Genomic DNA, 15,211 nt, shown 5'->3' on the forward strand with positions numbered 1-15,211 from the left:
CTGCATTTTACATGAACACAATTTACATAAATTATGATTTTTTTTGTGAAAATCTATGATGTATGATAAATGTAATGATTTTAATTACAAGTTTCTTAACCATTTTTAATTCAATTAAAATGTTGCTACTTGTAACTTAAAAAGAGAGTATAAGGTGATTGCGTTAGTCCCCCCCCCCTTTGTTTACTTTGTTAGACCTACAGAAGGTAAAAGTTCTCAGATTTTGAAATTTCACACAAAACTGAACTCTGAAAAACAATCACAAAGAATTTTTTTTTTTTTTTTTAAGAAAAACGTTAATAATTTATTGTGGAAATAATTACAAAATTGTGTGCAAATGCATGACCAAAAGTTATCACAGCATTGTAATAAAAAAAAGCAGGTGCATGAACACTGAAACTCGTAAAGTCCAATCAGTCTTTGCAAAAGTTCATGAGAAGTTTCTGGAGGCTTGTTCGTGCTCCTTCTTGTGCTCCATGTGCGTTGCAGCTGAACTTCATCTCAGAGCTGCTGCTTGTCTTTGTGCTTCACAGCGCAGCATGACACCGGCACTTCAAACGCCGTTACAACTGTCCGTTTGAGGCGTTTTTGGCTTGCCATAAGCTGCGTTTTCCCCGCCGGCCGGTCGGCCCTTGTGCGTCTCTGTCTCTTTGGCACCTGGAAGCCCCTCCGTGTCCCTGAGCATCCGCGCGCAGGGTGGACTCGGAGTCACTCCAGCTGCTGTCGAGCTGCCGTCACTCGATCGCGACTCTTCTACCGGAGCCGCGTGTAGTGAATCCTCATCGCAGCTTCAGCAGGCCGCGGAGTGTGCGTGCGATCTGCAGGAACTTGTCCTTCTTTCGCTGCTTGAGCGCCATCAGAGCGCGCGCTGTCTCGTCTGGGTCGTTGGCACAGGAGAAGATGCTCCGCACGCGCTCCTCGGCCTTGGCGTCGCCCGCCTTGCGGAAGAGCCGCGCGAGCGCGTCCTCGCTAACGTGCTCGAAGATGTTGGGGGCCGCGCGCTTGCGGCGAGCCGTGTCGAAGCGGTTACCGCGCACAGACGGACACACCCGGCAGCTATCTGACCTCGTGTAAGTCGCCATCGCTGCACTTTTCTTTCTATACTTCTTCCCTCGTGTGGCTTTGTGCTTGAAAGCTGAGCTTTCTGTTTGTTCTCGCTTGTTCTCGCCAGTTCTCGCGAGTCGAGTCGAGATTTTTTGTTCGGTTTGCTCGGTGCACTCGCTCGAAGCTGAGTGAAGCACACACTGCAGCGCGCGCGATGTTTATACCCCGAGGAGCCGCTTACGGAAATTGCGTCACGTAGTCTACAGGCACGCCCCCTGCCCTGAGAGGAGAATCTAAATAAATAAATAAATAAATATATTGTACAGTCGTATATTAAAATAACTCAATAAAATAAACAAAGTATAGATACTAGTAAAAAATGATTTGAATTAAATCAGCAAAGATGGAGCATTCTGTATTTAGAAAAAAACATACAGCAATGAATATTTTCCCCAAATAATATTTCCATTTGTAATTTTAGAGTCTTCAAAATGAATCATTCTCATCATTTATTCTGAATGGTAACCAAACTGGGCTGTGAATGTCCTTGTTGATTTCAGGTTTTAATAGATCATGAGGTCATGAGATCAAATCCCAGATCCGCCAAGCTTCCACTGCTGGGCCCTTGTGCAAGGCCCTTAATGCTTAGTTGTATGTATGTATTATGTATGTATGTATGTGTATATATATATATATATATATATATGCAATAACTGAAATAAACATAAGTTGCTCTGGATAAAGGTGTCTGCCAAGTGCTTTAAAAAATCCATCATTATTTGCAGGAAATCTTTCAACATCACTGCACATGGACCCTGACTGATTGCTAAGTTCTAACTTTACTAACCTTTACTTTCCTCCGTTATTAAGATATTGGCATGTTTCAGGTTTCTTTTTTTAGCTCAAAATGTTTATTTTTGTTCTGTCATGCTGAGTGTTGTACCTAAAATAAGAATTTTCTCCCACGACGGTGTGCTATAAATATCACCCGCAAGTTTATCTGAAACGGAAAACAGCCGTTTAGAATAATTGCTCAGATCCTGCCTGTATACTTCAGTAATAAACAGGTCTTTCTGAACACAGCCATGCGGGTGACTCCTTTACACTCGCAGCTTGTTCGGGAACATAAACAGCGCTTGTTGTTGGCATTCTCAGCAGCTCATGCCCTGGGGCTTGCTTCTTGTTGTTGTTTTTTTCCTCATGTTCTATTACAGCAGCCGCATTCTGAACATTTGAATCCAGAGTGAGAGAAACAATATTAGTCAGATGATAAAAATTCCAGATCGTATTTGTGCCAAAAAAAATGTGCCGCTGTTGCATAAAAGTGGAATGCATGGCACTTGGGCATCTACTGTCTGATGAAGAGGGAAAAAAATACAAAACATCATTTGTTTGGAATTGTATTGTTTAACTTTTCTTCTGGCCTGGCCTTATCTGTCCCGAAATCCCTCGTTCCCCGCCGTCCCGCAGCAGGCGGAAGGAAGTGCTGGAGCTGGCCTTGCGAAGCCCAGCCAAACTGTCTTCTATTAATCATAACATTGGGAGGCACCGGGGTAATGGGTCACATCAGCGAGGAGACACTGCGCTCTTCTTAGAGGCTGACCATAAAACATGACAGGAACGAAACTTCAAGATTGTGTATTATAGGACCACTGTAACTCACACTTTTTGAGAAAGTTTGCCTTATTAGGAACATCGAAGAAAGAAAGAGAAAGAAAATTTACAACACTGATGTTCTTTTTCTTGACATTTTTGTGGCTGAACTCTAGCTTTAATTAATTAATGCAGCTTGGAGATGGATTCTGATTGGTCAGCATGATAATCTTTGCATTGCTTGCTTGAACTTGTACAGTGCAAGATATTGTAACTAAAATATCCTTAAAAAAATACAAGGTAATGTTATATTTCATGTCACATTTCTGGAAGGAGTCTCCGGTGTCAGCACTCAGATATGTGACTTCACACTTACTCAATAACACGAGGGAAAGTCATGTTTTCTGGAGCCTTTTAGCTCGATAAAAACGGCGGACATAAAATACTACAAATGTAAGTAGCTTGTTATGGTTGTTGTTGATAAGTTACTGTACGTTATTTGACGTTTGAATCTAACGACTTTTAATTGTTTAATGACTCCTAGAACAATCTTGCTTGACATATCATGACAAATGCATGTGATAGCGCTAACAAATTTTTATGACGTAAAACTTCCTTGTCAGTGCCCCAACTTGTTTACACTATATACTGATTCACCAGATAGGGAGCGAGAGAGCTGATTGAGACGCACCCAGAGTTTTTATTCCTTATAAACTCCTCTTATGGAGGTGTTTTTGTTTAGCCACAATAGCGGGAAGCTCATGAACCTGACTCATCGTCTCTACATCGTACGTTTCAGCCTGAGGTGTTGGGGCTTGACGCTAATCCCGTTCACATCATCCCCGCATTCTGGTTAAACGTTTTCAGGCGCTGGAATTGCTGTTCTTTCAACTTCTGAGACTATGACTTCATGTCTCTTGTACCCTACGCACTCGGGTACAGAGGAGTCACTACTTTTCAGCCTTCATCCCTCCAGATGTTTTTGACAATCATGTCCTCAGAATAGCGTTGATCTCATCCTGTATTGAGGGAAAACAATGTTCTGCTTTTATTCTTTCCAGACACGACTTCCTCAACGAATTGATGGCGTTTTGACGATATCTGATAGACAGACGATCTGCTGTGCTGGAGGATATGATGTTACCAAACAGGATAAATTAGGGAGGTGATTTGATAAAGTGCTTCAATCGATACCGTTTACGACAACATGAGTTTATGATTTTCGGAGCTTTGTGAAGGATTAGGGTAAATCTGTGAAATTGAGTTAAAGCGTCTCAGATTCCCTGTAAATGAAACAAACTCATGTTGATTATTTGTGAGGCAAGAAAAGAATGCCACATGTAGAGAGAGAGAGAGAGAGAGAGGGAGAGAGAGAGAGAGAAATACATTTCAAAAGTTCTTACTTGGATTTAATTAATGCATTCTCCTCTCTGTCTGTCTATCTGTCTCTCTCTCTCTCTCTCTCTCTCTCTTTTGTCTCTCTGCCTATCTCTCTCTCTCTCTCTGTCTGTCTGTCTCTCTGTCTTTCTCTCTCTTTTTTGTCTCTCTGCCTATGTCTCTCTCTCTCTCTCTGTCTGTCTCTATCTCTTTTTTGTCTCTCTGCCTATCTCTCTCTCTCTCTTTCTCTCTGTCTCTTTTTTGTCTCTCTGCCTATCTCTCTCTCACTCTCTCTCTCTCTGTTGTCTCTCTCTCTCTCTCTCTCTCTCTCTTTTGTCTGTCTGTCTGTCTCTCTCTTTCTCTGTCTCTTTTTTGTCTCTCTGCCTATCTCTCTCTCTCTTTCTTTCTCTCTCTCTCACACTCTCTCTCACACTCTCTCTCTCTCTCTCTCTCTCTCTCGCTCTCTCCTCACATTAACAAGGCCCTTATTCCTGAAGACTTTCCATCTCTGCAACTTTAAATTTCCAGCTTTACCTCTATCACTGGAGACTTAAGGAAGATGTAGAGAAACACTGGAGACTCAGAGAAACATCGACAGCTGCACACTTTTGGGTTCAAACCCGCCACGGTCTCATTCTTGAGAAACATTTTAAAGTAGTTAATGTCCCACCATGTTCGGTGACACAGATCAGAGCCCCATGGTGGTGTCTTATATATTTCAATGCTATAATGCCATCAAGATGAAATGGAAGCAGTCTGTTTGAATCTGTATAATTCTACTAAATTTGGCCATTCGATGATATTGTTAGCGTGACACACTTGGACTTGCCACTTGTATAAAGATTTCCTTGCACAATACAAGCACTTGTTACTGCAATATCCTCCAACCTAAAAGGTAATCTGGGACTTTAGCAACATAATATGAGAAACCTTTGGCCTGGCAATTGCTGCTTGTGATGAATCATCTGAGGTGAATCTAATGGTATTTTACATAAGCCACACACACACACACACACACACACAAATACCACTACTTCTTCCTATGCTGATACTTACAGAGAACAATCCCAATTGTTCCTCAAGTGAAAAATAGTGCACAGGAATTCTTGTTTTTGGACATGTTTAAGATTAATTGTGTGTGTGTGTGTGTGTGTTTTCTCCCTGGCAGGGTTTCCCCAGTGGAAGAAACAGAGACTTCTGTTTGAGTGAATCCCAGATGGTGTGGTGGACTACACGACTAGGCCAGACTTACTTATTTATTTATTTATTTATTTTTTATGACATGCTGTCTTCAATTTAGTTTTTTTATGTAAAATGCTGGAGTACAGAAGACAGTAAACACGTACTGATATGCGATTACAGGAAACGAATCGACTCAAGGTTGTAACAGTAACTCTGCATCATCTCAAAAACACGCCACTTATTAGTTTTCCTGTAACCACACACACACAGACACCGTCCCCCCACCACCACCACACACACACACACAAGTTTTCTTTCATAGATGACGCTTCAGGTCAGTCACTGAGCTCCAAGGTCAAAGAGTACACTTTACACTGATTTAATCTCATGCTCAGTGTCTGTCACTTCTGTTCATGCATGTCGGTGCTATTTCTGTGGACTACTGATTGGAAGGTTGTTGGTTCATATCCCAGGACCACCAAGCTGCAACTGCTGGTGCTTTGAGAAAGGCTCTTAACTTTTATCTGCTCAGCTGTATAAATGAGATAAATGTAAGTGGCCTTGGATAAGGGTCTCTGTTGAGTGTTGTAAATGTTGGTGCTTTGGTGAAGAGAGTAATCGCATGCTTGACTCTAATAAACTTCTTCCCCTTAGCTGACTCAGGTGTGTTCGATCAACACCAGACCTCAACTCAGCAAGAAAGAAGCTCTGAAGAAACACAGCTTGCGAAATGCCGGAATGAGAAAAACAAAAAAAACAACTTTTCTATTTTTAGACTGCTGAGCAAAAAAGACAAGACTTTACAAGAAAGACCAAAACGTAGGCAATTGGAAACAGTGAGACAATCCAAGTGCAAAAAAATATTCCCCACAAGCTAGTCACTCTGCGTTTGTGAGGAGATGAAAAACTGTTTCTGTTACAAGAATATATGAGGCAGACGTCCTAATTACAGCCCAGTTTCAGGAGACAGCTGACTTGCACAACATGAGCAAGTCATGAGATTTTAGTACATTTACTGAAACAAAGCATCTTTTAGACCAACATGATTTAGGACTAGTCTCAAGCTGCTCTCATCATGGACTAAAAGGTTATGCTTTACAATCATCAACTCTTAGAATGAATAAAAAACATATCTTAGTTTTGTAGTGGTACAGGAATAAAACACTTTGTACAAACAATGCGCGGTGGATTTACGCCTGAATTCCTGTTTCGCATGCAGTGAAATGCTGATTCCTTGCATCGCCATGGCAACACTGGTTGAGATCTCAAAACTTAGATGTAATCATGCATATGTTAACATCATCCTGATCTAATTTGGTGTGAATCAGATGAATAAAGTCCATAGATGCAATTGTGGAGATCTTAGTAACACACACCTACAATTTTTTTTCTACAATGTTGGTGAAACTGTATGCCCACAATTCTGTCACAGTGATATCACAAAAATGTCACAGTGCTTTGTTGATCCCTGGACCACACCCAGTTACTGTAAAGGGAAATGGAGGTTATACAATAGTTCGCATCCAGTCCTACTCGCCTCTTCTAGGAGCAGTAGACCTTTCTGCTGTGATCTGACCAGTGAACTGATCTGCTAAGACACAGAATGAGATGTTGACCAGCATTTCAGACAGAAACTAATTTTCCTACTTGCTTATTACTTGAACTGATCAGTAAAAAAGTTTACAATAAAACATTTCCGACAGCTGTATACTTGCATTAGTTTTTTTTTCCCCATAAAATGTCTAGTGTGCTGCTTCAGACACTACAAATACATATATGAAGAGAAGAAGTAGTATTTTGTGTACTATATAACAGTTGTTTGTTTTTTCTATGCAGCAATTATTCATTCAACCTGATCAGGGTCAAAGCAGTGGTTAAATATTGAGAAACTCTGTAGTTGAGGCTAGTTATGAATTGGAGTGTCAGGGGTGAAATTCACACACAATGCTTTACTGATATTACTCCCTCTGGAGTTTTCCAGGTTTTTCCAGTAGGGTATAGTGAGCATAGTCTCCAAGTTTGACCTACTTGACTTAGGTTTCTGGCATCTGGCTTTTTTGGCAGGAAATTTCCGGTAAGAGGTGTGGTCTTTCAGGAAACTTAGAGTCTCTAGGCATCATTCTGCACATTAGCTGACCTTTATAGAACTGTGGCACTGTGCTTGATCAGGTTTAATGATTTGCACAACAGTCACTTATGTAAGCACAGTATAAATTACAGGGTGATGGCTCATGGTTTACCGGAGCCTCTGAAGAGTTGTTTAGAGAATGTGAATTAGGGAGATTGTTGTCAGCAATGTATTGACCAAAACAAGGTGCTGGGTAAACAGGAATTGTCTGCAATGTCATCCAAAAGGGGTATGACGTCTGCTTTGTTTTTGGTCACTGTCACGAATGTTGATTGCAAGATAACAAAACTAATCCTCTTTTCACATTAGCATCAGACAGATGGGTGAAGAGCTAACAACAACGCTGCAATCTCCAGAATCACAGATGACTCTTTGGTCATGAGCGAAAGGTTGTATTAACCTAGGACGAACACACACACACATGCTCAGTGTGACTAGAAAAGTCCATGTGTGTGCGGATTAGACAGCGCATTACTATGAGCTACAGCTAAACCAGTCTGATCCAGCTATGGAGGCAAAGCACTGACTTTGGGTCATCCTAACACACACATACACAGAGATGAGCACCGAAGCTTGACCAGCTCCTCTTCCTCTAAAGGTTTCATCAGTATGAGAGCCCTGGCTTGTGGCTGCACACCTCTCCTTTAGCTCCGGGTCCTGGTTTCAGGATTTATTAAGTCCAACAAGTAAGGGCACCACACATCTAGCCACAGCATATGGGTTAATCCTGCAAGCTCTGATGTGTGAGGTTCCTGACTCGTGGCCCTATGATTTTCTTTAGTTCCATGCCAGGCTCAGTAAGTTAAGCAAAGTCTCCACAAGTCCTTCCCTGGTGTAGAGGTTAGTGCTGTAGAGAATGGTTCTTTAAGTCAAAAGTCTAATGGGCAAAAAAGACACATGGTGTCGTGATTAGTGCTGTAGGCTCTGGTGCATGACAGCCCTGGTTCAAGCCTGTACCCTTTGCCTTTTGCTGTAGCTCATGGTTTTGCATGCAACAGGCAAGCCAAACACTAAGACTGTAGCGACACTAACCACTACACCGAGGTGGCACATGCAATACCATTGCTCCCTCGACTTTTGTTTTCATTAACCTTGCCCTGAAGCTAAAGCAAAGACACAAAATTACAAAATGTACAAAATTGTGTGTAGTTTGTCATAACTTGCCTTTGTGATGTTAGAACTACCTCTGCCACATCAGATGATGCTGGTGTTCCACAGAAAGTGACGAGTGAAGATGCATCACACAGGTGGGTTCATTCTGTAAACATGCCAACAAGCCATATTAAAGGTTTTAGAAACCTGAATGAACCTGAATAAACTTGAACCAAATAACATTACATTGCCATAATAGAGCATGCATAATTATACTGATGCACACACACATATATGGAACAATGATATAGATAACATTTACAATATAAATCTATTACATAAAGTGGTTTGCTAAGGGCAATTTAGGAAAACTGTATGAATTTAATACTTTGTTTAATTGGTCTAGTTTCAATAACAGCAGCTGGGACTTTTCTCAGGTATGAAAAAAACACCCAGAGGAGCTTCTACAGACACTCCACATAAGCTAACCACAATAACCTGAAGATATTGCTGTATTTGTTTTGAAACAAAGGCAAACTTGTCTTTTTAAAGAGCCTTATATTTAACATTTATGGAAAGAGCTCAGCTTTGTGTGAAATGTCAATATTTTTTCAAGACTGGAATTGTTCAGGAAGGTGGAGTATGTTTAAGGGTTTCTTGAGAATCTGATAAACCGGCTGTGTTATGTTACTGTAACAGAAACTAACCTGCTTTAACAGTAGATGTAACTATAAACAAGAGAAACATGTTAGTGTTGACAATAACAAGAATAAACGGTAACTCTGCTTCCTCACACCATCCCATCGTTTTTCTATAACTGCCCATCCCCAAGTGATTTTTTTTCCTTATTTGTCATATGCCACTACTTTGTAACAATTATAATACAACAGCATCCAGCTTATTTCTTTGTTATAGAGCAGGTTTTGTTATGCAGACATAGCAGTACTGTTTAATAGTACTAACTATGTGTACTGTGTCAGCTAATGCTAATGCTTTGCCTTGCCAGGAGACATAATGTGACATTTTTGTGGTGTCTTTTGGGAAAGACCCTTCTGTAGGTCAGTGATCTCACCCTGCTATCTGAAGTGGATGATGTATTTGACTAACAGGGAGATTGCTGCTGTAGAGGTGGGTTTTTTTTTTTTTTTTGTTTTATTTCTGTTACATAATTTGAGGAACTGTTTCTTATAAGTAGATGCTCGTTTGATGAAAAATGGCAGGAAGTGCCATAAAGATGGCCGCTTGCCTTGCCGGTTTCCTCACTTGTCTCAGTGGACACCTCCCCAAGGCCTGGAAGATCTATTGTTTCGATTTCTCTCTCCCCTTCCCTGACCGTCATCCTCTATCACTTTCTAGAGAGACAGAGACGGAGTCTGGAGCCAGCAGTGCTATTGTGAGTCCTGGCTGTGGACCAAGGTCAGGGTTGCGACTGCCTGCCAACAGCCTTCAACGAACACAACACACACAAACACACACTCGGTGTCTCAGTGTGTATAGGCCCGTGATAAAAGATTATTTGATAGACTGGCCTCAGAGGTCACTAGGACCAATGACAACAAACAATGCTAAACCTGACACCAATGAACTGAAGTAGATCACGTGTCTGCCATTGTGCATGCTTGCAGAGGGTAAGAAATGATCGCTGCACAAATTCCTTTTAGGTTTAAAACACAAAAGCAATATTGATGTCAAGACTGAGGTATTGCCTGTTTTTGACAGTCATTTCACAGAAAGTGAAAAAAGAAAGTTTGGGGCATCTGTCTAACTCTGAGAGTGCAGCCAAGTTTTGTTCTTTTGGCTCTGGATACCTATGGTATTTTCAGGATTTAAACTACAGGCGCTAACTTAATTGGACCTGTGGATTTCAATCTGGATTTTACGCCAATGTGACAGGTGAAAACTGCATTTCTATATGTGGAACTTGCGACCACAGGGAGCTTGGAGCCTTTCCCAGGGGACACCCTGGATAGGGTGCCAGTGCATTGCACATGTATTTATATTTACATCCCATGTGTGTTTCCTAAACCAAACAAAACTGTAAAATGAATTGTTTTATAATCATGTTTTATAGCCACCGCACTAGAGATTCACTTTATATAGAACAGATAGCATTCAGTGTGTGTGTGTGTGTGTGTGTGTGTAGTAGAAGTAGAAGCCTGAACCTTATTAACCTCACAACTGGTTGGAACCGGCTGGTACAGCAAGAGGAACCAATCTTGCAGATGAATTAACACACGGCGAAGGTCCATGGAATTTCATCAGACAACAAGGAAAAAGGGTCAGAGAGCGAAGTCAGCAGTACACACACACACACAGACACACACACGAGGCTTTAGACAATGAGGAAAGAGGATCAGAGAGTGAGCACAGCAGTGCAGTTAGAGATATACTCACATGTCAGAGTGTTAATGCTTTCACAGCCTCTCAAGCTGATTAGAGCACACACACACACACACAACACAAACGACTAGAAAATTCCTACTGCAGATGTTCAAATACACAGGCATTAACTTAATTGGACCTGGATTTCATGCTTCATGTGCGGCCAATCTTGCAGACGCAGATGGAATCAAAGAAAACTGTAATTCTAGAGAGTTTTATTATTTATGTTGCCTATTTACGTCTGCAGGCTGATTTTGTCTCGCCGATGTCTCGTACTTGTCTGAGAGTAGAAGCCTGCAAAGTTTTGCATACATTTGATTATTATACTGCCGTTTTGCAAGACAAATAAATCAACTGTAGAATCTTGCACATAAAGTATGACGTGGTTATAAGGATAAATACGGTGAACAAATAGAAATGAAGTGTAAACTGAACACATAGCATTTACCGTATCCAGTTTGGGATTCTGATAGATCAGAAGGTACTGAATACGGTGATCTAACAGCATCTGGTTTGTCATACTGAACTTGTCTTCCTTTGTGTCTGAAGTCTGTTTGTATGTCTACGTGGTGATTACCATCACAGGCCTGGCTTGAAAGAGTGTTACAGAAAAACAGCTTACACAGTACAGTTGAAGTGCACACGCTTAATTAACTTTAACGTCAGTGGCAATGACATCATCCTTTTTTGATCCGAGCCACGCTTGGTCCAATAAAGGATAAGATCGACATTCAAGGAGCTTAATAAAATATAGAAAAGCAGATGAAATTGTTGACATCAAAAGGGTATTTTCGCTCCTCTACACACACACACGTATCTTTTTAGATTTTGTTAGCCCCACATTACTTCATCGTCTGTACACATAGGAAGGAAAAAAAAACGTGTGATTTAGCCAGTTCAGGAAACCGCACTGGTATTCCTACAGCACATGTTTTCTTTTATATTAATATGGTACATATTTCATTTATATAGATTGTACAATCTTTTGTACAGAATCTCAAGTACTGAGATGTGAAAAGAGCACATCTAACATAAATGAACTCTCCCACTCAAGCTATTTTACATGTTCAAAAGTTTGAGCTTGTGGACGTCCTCTTTAATAAATCTGCCAGGAGGTTAATTCTGAAAGCATGCACTTATCCACATCCACAAACCTCTAAATGCAATAAGCTTGAAATGTGTCTGCATATGTGTTATTTATTTGTGTTATATGTCTGCATGTGTTATTTATTTATTATATATTAGTTTGCTTGTTTTGCTATTTTTATTTTTTTTTTTAGTAATTTATCTGAGTGTGTACCAGAATGTCCTGCATTTATATAGAATGAGATTAGAGAGCCCTCTTGTGGACAAAATGAGTATCACAAGTCGGAATCTCTTCACACTCTTCACCCTTTTGCCATCCGGAAAGAGGTACTGAAGCATTCGGACCCACACAACCAGACTGTTGAACAGCTTCTTCCCTCAGGCAATCAGGTATCTCAGCTGAACTGAGCTGGACACGGACACGGACACGGACACACACACACACAATCAAGATCTGATCTCAACAGAGAAACTGAACTGTGCTGGACACGGTCACACACACACACACACCACACACACACACAAAAAATGAGAACTGTGTTCCCAGTGAGAACTGAACTGTGCTGGACACAGACACACACACACACAACTGAGACACACACACACTCTGCTTTCAACAGAGATCTATACTGTGCTGGACACAGACACACACACACACACAGACATAAATTGTCCTGTTTGCACCCATATGTCACTTTACATTACACTTTACACTTTATACTGATCCTGTTTACATGTTAACTTTAATATTTGCACTCACTGTCTACACTATTCTTTTGCACAGAGTCTATATGTTGTTTGTGTGCATTGTTTTGTCTTGTCATCCTGTGCACTTCTTTTGTCTGTCTAGTTTTTCTTGCACCTTAAGTATAGTTTAGTTTTATCTCTATGTCATAGCTCTATGTCTGTCTGCGTCACTGTACTTTGTCTTTGTTCTGTGTAGCACCTCTGCTCCAGGAGGAACGTTGTTTCACTTCACTGTGTACTGCATCAGATATATATGGTTGAAGTGACAATAAAGCTTCTTTGACTTTGACTTTTGACTTGAGTTGATCATTTCTGAAGGATAAGATTAGAGAACCCTCTTGTGGACAAAATATGAAGGATGAAATTAGATGACCTCTTGTGGACAAAATGAGTAACAGCTCCTTAGTCATCATTATCACTAATTGCATCATGGCATGGTTACAGAAGGTTTACCTTTTCTATGCTGTGTACATAATTATACTCAAGACCTTACACGATACTAGACGTTTTAGCTGTAATCATTATTATTAATCAATCATATTATTATAATCATTATCGTTTTCCTCAGGTGTGCGATTTTTGTGCTATGACAGCTTGCATGTGCTTACACTGCAAGCTCAATTTGTGATTTGTTGTTAAAAGAGAAAAAGCCATGGGGCCTGTTACTCCATCACAGTTGTGGATTATGCCGAAATAGAGCTCAAATAAATCAAGAAGGAATTCCATTTAAAAAAAGAAGACCTGTATTTATGTGTTGGTTTAGAGTAACATGAGACTGTCAACACTTCACTAAGATTATTGGGACTTTATTGGGATTATAGGAAAAATTGAGCAAAAATGTATGTATGTATCAATGTAAAATATATATATATATAATCATATATATATAATATATAATGATATACAAAATAATCAGTTTCTTATGTTTTTTCTTCCAGGTTCATGTACTGGAGAGATGAAGAGTTTTGTTTCATTTTTTGTGAACTGCTGACAATATTTCTCCTAAATTCAAAATATAACTATTGTTATTTAGAGTGAATATTTAAAGGAAATGACATCACATCAAAATAACCCAAGATCATGCAGTATTTGCAGAGCTTTAATAACTCAAATAAAACTAAATGCAAATAATTTGTAAACAAATTGTGTTAATGCTTTGGTTAAATAACATTAAGAAATCAGTATTTGGTGGAATAACCCCGATCTGCATGCGTTTTGGCTCCATGATCTCCACCAGTTTCTCACATTGCTGTTGGGGAACTTTATACCACTCTTTTTGCCAAAAAGCAAACAGCTCAGCTTTGCTTGATGGTTTGTGATCATCCATCTTCCTCTTGATGACATTCCAGAGGTTTTCAATAGGGTTCAAATCTGGAGATTGGGCAGTGGTCTCTTAGTTTTTTCCAGAGCTGTATATATGTAAACATATTTTGAAATAAAATGTTAGAATACTTCTAAAAGAGAAGAGTGAACTGACAAGGGACGTAGATCCTCCAGGTGGAAATGTTAATAATTTGTGTAATATTTATCAAAATGTTCTGTACCTGCCCTGTAGTCTTAAAGACCATATCACAATCATATATCAAGAAAAACAAAGACAATAAAAAGTTTTAGATCTTTTCTCATTTAATTAGAGGATTCACACTACTGACACACAAAGAAGAATACTCATGACAGTTCAGTGCTGAAGGTCCACCTGAGGCAAGTCTGGAACTGTGAGACTGTGAGATACATGTTGAACTGAGACACCTGTGGAGACAGGCAGCACGAATCATGCCTTGGGTCAAACCCATATCAGATGTTATCAGAAGAAAGGAGGATGTGCAGCTTTAGTGTTTCCTTTTTATCACTCAGGATGTGGGTTCAACTCTCGCCATAGCTCATGTTCCGGCTGAAACACCAGGGCTGAAAGTCACATTTGATAACAATTGTTGATAACAGTCAAACAATAACAGTCAGATTGGTTCGTATTAGCAGGAGGGATATGTTAACGCAAATAAACAATCTTTACAACCATGGTGAGATGAAAATGTCAAAATGCATTAGACATCTTGGCTCATGGGTTATAACACCAGAACACCATTTCAGGTTCTGGCCAAGCTAGTGTATCTGAGAACCTGAGGTTTGTTTAATCCAGTTAACACAAAATCACATTTCTTTAAGAGCTATTTCTGTTAATCTTCTTATGAAGTGCACAACCGACCCAGAAATTTGTGCAAAAACAAATATCTAATCAATCCACAAGGCACCAACTGCCAACACTCTGATCAACCATCACTAATCCACCCATGAGCCAACGTGGACACACCATGAAGCTCTGTACAGGCAATAACCCAAGCTGTAGATCAAACCGCTGCACAACAACATTGCCATATCTATATTTCTACAATCTATAGTATAATAATTATACATTTATATTAAGCACTACACTGCACATAGAGTTAAGGGAAGAAGGGATTCAAGGAAACACGATGAGGAAATCTGCTTATAATGTACGACTGTAGGTTAAATTACTGGTTGTGAAACATACCAAAGACAGAGTTTTCAAAACCACAAAGTGTTGTGAAATAAAGAGAAGCT

The 15,211-nt window shown here is 40.0% G+C and overlaps 1 protein-coding gene and 1 long non-coding RNA gene across 2 annotated transcripts; one reads left to right on the forward strand and one right to left on the reverse strand.

Annotated features, from left to right (window-relative positions):
- Positions 1-288: 288 nt before the first annotated feature.
- Positions 289-1,246, reverse strand: tcima (transcriptional and immune response regulator a). Its single transcript, XM_058374299.1, has one exon. The coding sequence runs from the start codon at positions 1,080-1,082 to the stop codon at positions 780-782; it is 303 nt and encodes a 100-aa protein (XP_058230282.1). The 5' UTR covers positions 1,083-1,246; the 3' UTR covers positions 289-779.
- A 588-nt stretch (positions 1,247-1,834) lies between these two features.
- LOC131343123 (uncharacterized) lies at positions 1,835-7,121 on the forward strand. The gene is made up of 3 exons (XR_009203107.1): positions 1,835-3,090; positions 3,699-3,802; positions 5,183-7,121. It is a non-coding gene; the product is annotated as an uncharacterized LOC131343123 (long non-coding RNA).
- The last annotated feature ends 8,090 nt before the right edge of the window (positions 7,122-15,211 follow it).

This window comes from Hemibagrus wyckioides, linkage group LG22, assembly GCF_019097595.1.
Source record: "Hemibagrus wyckioides isolate EC202008001 linkage group LG22, SWU_Hwy_1.0, whole genome shotgun sequence".
Taxonomy (NCBI): domain Eukaryota; kingdom Metazoa; phylum Chordata; class Actinopteri; order Siluriformes; family Bagridae; genus Hemibagrus; species Hemibagrus wyckioides.